The following is a 9,451-nucleotide window of genomic DNA, read 5'->3' as shown; positions in this document are numbered from 1 at the left end:
GCCACTGTACCTTGGCCATCATCGCAACAATTGCCCCCCCCCCTGAGAGATTTGGCAGGAGCCGCCACTGGAATTAAATCCTGTGAGGTGACAGTGCTACCCACCGAGCCACCATGCCACCCATAATAATGGCTTGATTGGTGAAAAAAACGACCATGCATGTATTATGGACTCATTGGCTTTCCATATTGAGTCAACCGTTCTACATGCTAATGATAAAGCTTATGCAAAGCGTGTAGATCTTTAACATTGCAGCGGTTAACCTGTGTTAATTGTAGACTGTAGGTGTTAATTGTAAGCTCTTTTTGTCTTTAGGGCTTGGGCTGTGTTCAAAAGTATGGCAACATGTTTTTTTTATATATTGCTGGCAATAAAAATAATATAGTGGATGGGGTTAAATGTTGAAAGCCCACACGTTGTTCTGTAGTTGGCCACAGATCTGAACAAACTCCTCCTTATCCTACTATAGCTCCTCCTGTTCCTCCTCCTCCACATCCTCCTACTGGAGCTCAGCTAGCTACTGATCCCCTGCATCAGCACCATCCGCATCCGTACCCAGCTCCAGCACGGCGCTCACAGAGAGAGTCCTGGCTGTTTCTCAGGCTTTTCCTCTGCGCTTATTTCAATACCCAAACCCGTGGCGAATTGTTAGCGATGGAGAGTCTTCTGGACAACCCCATGAAAGCCGTGCTGTACCTCAAAGAGCTGACCACCATCGTGCAAAACCAGCAGAGTCTCATCCAAACGCAGAGGCAGAGAATCGACGATCTGGAGAGGAAGGTGCAAGACCTGATCGGAGAAAACCGGCTTCTGAGAGAACCTCAGCATCAGCACCAGCATCCTCCTCCTGCACCACCGCGGAACACCAGCCCTGCTCCGCCGGCCGGGCCACATCCTCCGGCGGCCGTGACTCCGAGTCAAGCATCGCAGCATCATCCAACTCCACCGGTCCATCACCACCACCACCAACACCATCATCATCCTTCTCCGCCGCGCCAGCTGCAGCTGGTACCGGCTGCTCAAGCCAACAACGCCGGGTCTCCACCGGAGGAGCGGGAGGACCGAGCCAGGAGCCCGCGCTGCAGATCACTGGTGCCGCAGCCGCCCGCAACCCTCTGCCGCTCCACCGGACTCGCCAGGAAACCAGAGTGAGTGCAAAAGCCACTAAAATGACCAGATCTATATGTTTGTTTATTCATCTCTGATATAGACTATTATCTGTATTGTAATATGTCTGACAGGATTTAAATTGGGCTTCATTTTGATAAATGGTACATCAATATTTATGCATTAAGTTGTGATCTATGATAAATGGTACATCAATATGACTGAATTAACACACAGGGTTCAATTCTCATCTGCCTTTGTGAGCATTTACACTTTAAAAACATAATAATAATGCAGTACTGTAGATATGTAAATGTGAAATGTAAATCCATCACATGTTAATCAGTTTATCATGTGATAGCTCTAGTGTTTCAAAAACTTCCAATATTTCCAATATTTATAAAAAAAGTTTGCTGGTTTTGGTTTTGTCTAGAATACACTGACTGTATATATACTGTTTATTTGCATGTGAGAGCAAAGTCTGGAAAACTGCAAGGTCCTCCATCCATGTTTGTAATTTAACCTTGAGGGATAGCTCACATGAACCAAGAGGGATAAGCACTGTTGGTCCCCCCATAAGAATAAGCATTTTTTAAATCTGAAGAGGTGGGTTGTCTACTTTAAATTGCACATTTTTGATAGAGTGAGTGTTTGATGCCATGGAATGTCCAGGTTTTAGTTTTAGTTTGCGCCGTGTTTTTGTGTGGCACCTAATGCACCACGACTCTGATCAGAATTAAACAGCTACTGAGGATGATGAAATAAAAAGTTTGTCTTTTGCAATACTACTACTACTACTACTACTACTACTACTACTAATAATAATAAGAAATACATTATTCTGGTCAGGTCTGTGGTGTAAACATTGGGCAGAAGGGTTGTCCACACTACAGGCAGGGCACTGATCCATAGCATTTATTGCACTTTGACTTACGTACTTGCACTAGGACATGAAATTAGCCTTTCTGTGGGGCGGGTGGCAATAAGGAAGGTGATCACCACTGACTCAGCTGCTTTAACATGCTAGCAATATTACTAATACTAGTGAATAATAATAATATTTATTGACGTCATGTTTTAGATACTTTGGATATACGTACCGAAATATACAGGCAGTTACTGGTTACACAAGATTTATTAGTTTAAGTTTTTAATATCAAACACAGTAATGGACAATTTTGTATCTCCAATTCACCTCAGTTGCACGTCTTTGTGTTGTGGGAGGAAACTGGAGCTCCCGGAGGAAAACCCACGCAGACACAGAGTGAACATGCAAACTCCACACAGAAAGGACTATTCCTCCACCTGGGAATTAAACCCAGGACCTTCTTGCTGTGAGACGACAGTGCTATCCACTGAGTCACAGCGCCACCATAATAAAAATAATTAATAATAATAATAATAATAATAATAGTACATGTCTGCTATTATTATTATTATTATTATTATTATTATTATTATTATTATTATTAGTAGTAGTAGTAGTAGTAGTAGTAGTAGTAGTAGTAGTAGTAATAATAATAATAATAATAATTATAATAGTACATGTCTGCTATTATTATTATTATTATTATTATTATTATTATTAGTAGTAGTAGTAGTAGTAATAATAATAATAGTACATGTCTGCTATTATTATTATTATTATTAGTAGTAGTAATAATAATAATAATAAAAATAATAATAATGATAATAATAATAGTACAGCATGTCTGCTATTATTATTAGTAGTAATAATAATAATAATCATAATAATTATAATAATAATAATAGTACAACATGTCTGCTATTATTATTATTAGTAGTAATAATAATAATAATCATAATAATAATCATAATAATAATCATAATAGTACAGCATGTCTGCTATTATTATTATTATTATTATTATTAGTAGTAGTAGTAGTAGTAATAATAATAATAATTATTATTATAATACTACATGTCTGCTATTATTATTATTAATAGTAGTAGTAGTAGTAATAATAATAATAATAATAGTACAGCATGTCTGTACTTATTATTATTATTAATAGTAGTAGTAGTAATAATAATAATAATAATTATAATAGTACATGTCTGTACTTATTATTATTATTAATAGTAGTAGTAGTAGTAATAATAATAATAATAATTATAATACTACATGTCTGCTATTATTATTATTAATAGTAGTAGTAGTAGTAATAATAATAATAATAATAGTACAGCATGTCTGTACTTATTATTATTATTAATAGTAGTAGTAGTAGTAATAATAATAATAATAATAGTACATGTCTGCTATTATTATTATTATTAGTAGTAGTAATAATAATAATAATCATAATCATAATAGTAATAATAATAATAGTACAACATGTCTGCTATTATTATTATTAGTAGTAGTAGTAATAATAATAATATTAATAATAATAGTACATGTCTGCTATTATTATTATTAGTAATAATAATAAGTATAATAATAATAGTACAACATGACTGCTATTATTATTATTATTATTATTATTAGTAGTAGTAGTAGTAGTAGTAGTAGTAATAATAATAATAATAATAAGTATGAAATTAAAGAGAATAACAATATTTCAACAATGTTCCTTTTTCTACTTTTTATTATATATTAATAATAATTATCATATTTTTTATTGCTGTCCCACAAAATTGACAGTAACACTATTGACCTTAGACAGTAACACTATTGACCAAAATGTATCCACAACTGATGCTAAGCTAATGTAAAATTAAACACATACGTTTACAAATGATCTTTTTAAAAGATAAATAATTCTAATAAAATAGCAGTTTTAGCTGCTTCCAATTTCACTAAAGTGTGATTGTAAAGCAGCAGCTAATTCTAGCACAGCTTTAAAGGGCTTATTTTTCTCATCACATTTTAGAGAGTTTAAATATTGACGTCACTGACATGCTGAGGAGAGGAACATTAATAACCCAGTACTGAACCACCATAAACCTTACGCTCTTCTAGTGTAGTCATTGTTCTGTATTTATTTAACACTAGATGTTAATTTTACATGAGGCATGTGCTCACCACAACGGGTGATTCAGCTAAAATCCTCCGCATCCCATAAATAAATGAGAGCAGTTTTTTAAACTGTATATTTTAATAGAACAAGGGCTGAGATATAAACACAACTCTTTTTCATTTTCATTAACCACTTTATCCTGGTCAGAGTCTCATCAGGTCTAGTTTCAACGTGAAACACTAGGCACAAGGCAGGAATACTCTGAACAGAGGGCTAATCCATCACAGGGATTGGTATGGTCATGTGGTTGACCATTGCAGTAACATGTTAGTGTGTCTTGGTGTGTATCGGTATGACTGTATTAGACACAGTAGTGTTGTTAAGCTTATAAACAGTTAGTGTTGAGAGGAGAATAATGCTCTGGCCAAAAATATGAAGCCAACAGCATCCTGTTCAGTAAGTGTTTATAGATAAAAAGCTAGACGAGAATGACTGACTGACACAAGTGTGAGTGTGTATGTGTTAGTATACACCAATCAGCCATAACATTAAAACCACCTTCTTTTTTCTACACTCACTGTCCATTTTATTATCTCCACTTACCATATAGAAGCACCTTGTAGCTCTACAATCACTGACTGTAGTCCATCTGTTTCTCTACATGCTTTTTTTAACCTGCTTTCACCCTGTTCTTCAATGGTCAGGACCCCCACAGAACCACTATAGAGCAGGTATTATTTAGGTGGTGGATCATTCTCAGCACTGCAGTGACACTGACATGGTGGTGGTGTGTTAGTGTTTGTTGTGCTGGTATGAGTGGATCAGACACAGAAGCACTGCTGGAGTTTTTAAATACCGTGTCCAGTCACTGTCCACTCTATTAGACACTCCTATCTAGTTGGTCCACCTTGTAGATGTAAAGTCAGAGACGATCGCTCATCTATTGCTGCTGTTTGAGTCATCAGTGGTCACAGGACGCTGCCCACGGGGCGCTGTTGGCTGGATATATTTGGTTGGTGGACTTTTCTCAGTTCAGTCGTGACAGTGAGGGGTTTAAAAACTCACAGCGCTGCTGTGTCTGATCCACTCATACCAGCACAACACACATTAACACACCACCACCATGTCAGTGTCACTGCAGTGCTGAGAATGATCCATCACCTAAATAATACCTGCTCTGTGGTGGTCCTGGGAGAGTCCTGACCATTGAAGAACAACATGAAAGGGGGCCAACAAAGCATGCGGAGAAACAGATGGACTACAGTCAGTAATTGTAGAACTATAAAGTGCTTCTGTATGGTAAGTGGAGCTGATAAAGTGGACAGTGAGTGTAGAAACAAGGAGGTGGTTTTAATGTTATGGCTGATCGGTGTATATGAACTGTTTATCTACAGACATTCAGTGCATGTCTCGGTTTATGCGCTGGTTAGCAAAAGTGACAGTGCAGTATATTTATTATCATTCAGCTCGTTCACTGTAACGGTCAGTCAAGCCTTCATGTCTCTCACAGTAGAAGTGAGGTGAGTCAGCAGCTTTGCTCCATTAATATATTAAAATTTTAATATTTATTTTTTATCACCCACGCGTGGAAACGCAGGTTATCATGAGTGTGTGATTCAGGAGCTTTGACGGGTTTTAGAGACAGTGCCAGATGTTGTGGTCACGCGCTGCATACTGTATTTACTGCCAGCTGGCACATCTTTAGTATGAGAGATGTTCCATATTTCACAGACTGCGAACGCTCACATATTTATCTGTGACTATTGAAGTGTTCTGTAGAAGAAATGACTCCTAACTGATTTACTGTACGTACAGTTGGAACAGTTCCTCCAAACCAATCAGAAACACGTCTTTGATTAAATGAAGAAAAATGCCACCTGGATGATTGAAGGTGCTACCCAGCGGACATTGCACTGGGGTTCATATGAAGTTTAAATTGTAATTAACAGTGCATAATCGGCACTTAAGTGGCACATCAGCCTAAGCGCTAACCCACGGCTGAGAATCAAGTCTGTATCTCAAGTGTGCTATCAAACAGGCCAGGTGCCCACACAGGCATGATTGGCTGTGCCTGTACGAGAGGGAAAATGGTTGAAAATTCACTGCTGCCTCTGCTATCCGGTCAAGGCATCTAAATCTGCTGGTTTCATATAAGATATAATTTCACGGACTAATGGGCGCAGGTGGTTTTAATAATATTGCTCACAAATTTTGCTGCAACGAGGCGCTGCTCCCACCTAGGGGTGATATGAGACAATATCACCCAAAATAGAAGCAGTGAATGCTGCTTTTCTAGCGATCTCTAATTATTTAATAAATGACCCACGGACCAGCACCAGTCCGCGGCCCGGTGGTTGGGGACCACTGATATAGATTAACAGTGGATGATCTGAAGCACTTAGCATGTCCACCCAAACAAAACATAGCTCTCTCTGTGACTCCATTCTGGGCATGAAAAGATGTGGCATGCAACTACGCTCCTGTAATTGGGAGGCGCATGATGGTGCAGCTTATACTTATGAACAAAAGTATGTGGCCACCTTTTTTAATAATCAGGTTCATGTTTTCCAGTCACACCCATTGTTAACAGGTGTAGAAAATTAATTATATACAATAAATCACACACTTCTAACTATGACCATAATTATTATAAGTCATGCTGGAATATAAAGTCATTGTTTGGTGTGAAGAAACTCCCGTTGGCTGTATGAATCTCTGACTTTAACCCCACTGGGATTAATTTAGCACTGATTGGAAGTCAGGTTTTTTTATCTAACATCAATCCCTGATTTTACAAATATTTTCTTGACTAAACGGGCACAAATTCCCACAAAATCTTGTAAAAAGACGTTGTGGAAAGGCGGACTCCATAGTAAAGCCCATGGTTTTGAATTGAGTTGTCCAACAGGCTAATGGTCAAGTGTTTATATATTTTGGTTCGTATAGAATTTTAATGTTTGGGTAACATCAGATTCTGTGCACTGACAGGTTTTTTAACTACTCGTTCACCACACACCACACATTTGTGGTCATTCATTTCAGTCTTGCCAGAAAACACAGGACCACAAATGGACAAGGGATCAGAAAGCTGACTGTGCTGACTTAAAAAACCTGCATGTTCATCTAAGTGTGTAAATCAGGGTTTCTCAACCTTTAAGTTGAATACCACAAGTGTCCTTTAATGCCGTCTGTATATACACTGAACAGGCATAACATTATGACCACCTTCCTAATATTGTGTTGGTCCCCCTTTTGCTGCCCGTCGAGGCATGGACTCCACTAGACCCCTGAAGGTGTGCTGTGGTATATGACACCAATATGTTAGCAGCAGATCCTTTAACTCCTGTAAGTTGTTGGTGGGACCTCCATGGATCTAACTTGTTTGTCCAGCACATCCCACAGATGGGGAATTTGGAGGCCAAGTCAACTCCTCAAACTCGTTGTTGTGCTCCTCAAACCATTCCTGAAGCATTTTTGCCGTTTTTGTCTGTTTACCTTCCTTGGACCACTTTTGATAGATACTGACCATTGCAGACCGGGAACACCCCACAAGAGCTGCTGTTTTGGAGATTCTTTGACTCAGTCGTCACAGTTTGGCTCTTGTCAAACTCGCTCAAATCCTAACGTAGTCCTCACATGATTCTCACTTGTTCATTTTTCCTGCTTCTAACATCAACTTTGATGATAAAATGTTCACTTGCTGCCTAATATATCCCCCCACTAACAGGTGCCGTGATAAAGAGATAATCAGTGTTATTCACTTCACCTGTCAGTGGTCATAATGTTATGCCTAGTCGGTGTATATATATGTATATACATATATATATATATATAAATATATATATATATATATATATATATATATATATATAAATACAACATAGACGTTCTTTATTTTAGCTAAACTGTTTAAAAGGGATTCCCTCTCAGTGGATGAGGATGATCAGTATCTGCTCTATAAGGATGCTGAGCACGTCTGGCTGGTTATGACAGGGTGACTTGCTTGAGCTTGCATGCTGCAGAATCCTGAATATCCCATATTGCACAGAGAGCTTTGAGATTGCTTCTTTACTTTTCTATTTTATGCACAGCATCTATGGATCTCCTGCGTCTCATCAGCCTGTAATATAAACTGGAACATACTCATACACACATCAGCTCACGTGCCCGAACATAATAAATGAATGACTGGATGGATGATTTATCATGTGTATGTACTAAACCCCTCAGCATTAATGATACCTTTACAGATGTTACAGAAGTTACCTCTGTCATTGACACTAATGCACTCCTAAACCATGATGGATGCTGGTGTTTAAGCTTTGCACTGGTAATAATCAGGATTTTTCCCCTCTATGGTCTGGAGAGCTAAACATGCATTATTTTCAAAAACATTTTCAACGATAGACCGACACAAAGTAGCAATGTCTGTTGTTGGCTTTTGAGTCCATCTCAGATAAGCTTTAGGCCAACAAAGTCAATGCTGTCTCTTGTTGTTCTTAAAGACAAGTCTTGTATTGCCTTGTTTTAACATGCATATTATTACAGAAGCATGTTGATTCTTATTACAGAGAGATTAAAGGTCACTGGCGTTCAGTACTGGTTTTCCGTCTTTGTCTTTACCTACAGAGCTGGCTCCAGATTCTCTGAATCGATTAATAACATAATACACAGTTAATGTTAAAATTACATGAAAAAAGAGATGGATGGTTAAATGCGTGGATGGATTTATAGATGGGTGGATTTACAGATGGCTGGTTAAATGGATAAATGGATTTAAAAATGGATTTATAGATGGGTGGATAAATTTGTAAATGGCTGGTTAGATGGGTAAATGGATGGATGAATGAATGGGTGGATGGATGTATAGATGGCTGGTTAGATGGATGTACAGATGACTGGTTAGATGGATGAATGGATGGATGGGTTTTTGGATAACTGGTTAGATGGGTGGATGGATGAATGAATGAAAGGATGGGTGAATGGATGTATAGATGACTGGTTAGGTGGATGGGTGGATGGATTTATAGATGACTGGTTAGATGGATTAATGGATGGATGGATTTATAGATGACTGGTTAGATGGATGAATGGATGGATGAATGGATGGATGGATTTATAGATGGTTGGTTTGATGGGTGGGTGGATGAATTTTATAGATGGCTGGTTAGATGGATGAATGAATTTATAAACAGTTGGTTAGGTGGGTGGATGGATTTATAAGTGACTTGTTGGATGGATGAATGGATTTATAGACGTTGGTTAAATGGATGGATGAATGGATTTATAGACGGTTGGATGGATGGACTTAAAGATGGTTGGTTATATGGGTGGATGGATGAATGGATTCATAGACAGTT

The 9,451-nt window shown here is 37.9% G+C and overlaps 1 protein-coding gene across 1 annotated transcript in view; it reads left to right on the top strand.

Annotated features, from left to right (window-relative positions):
* Positions 1 to 617: 617 nt before the first annotated feature.
* Positions 618 to 9,451, top strand: part of iqsec3a (IQ motif and Sec7 domain ArfGEF 3a) — a 210,187-nt gene continuing 201,353 nt past the window's right edge. Inside the window, exon 1 of the mRNA XM_062996481.1 lies at positions 618 to 1,148. Within this exon, the coding sequence (XP_062852551.1) occupies positions 655 to 1,148 (494 nt within the window). The 5' untranslated portion in view covers positions 618 to 654. The remainder of the gene's footprint in view (positions 1,149 to 9,451) is intronic.

The sequence above is a fragment of the Trichomycterus rosablanca genome, chromosome 1, assembly GCF_030014385.1.
Source record: "Trichomycterus rosablanca isolate fTriRos1 chromosome 1, fTriRos1.hap1, whole genome shotgun sequence".
NCBI lineage: Eukaryota > Metazoa > Chordata > Actinopteri > Siluriformes > Trichomycteridae > Trichomycterus > Trichomycterus rosablanca.
This window is presented reverse-complemented; position numbering and strand designations above follow the sequence as displayed.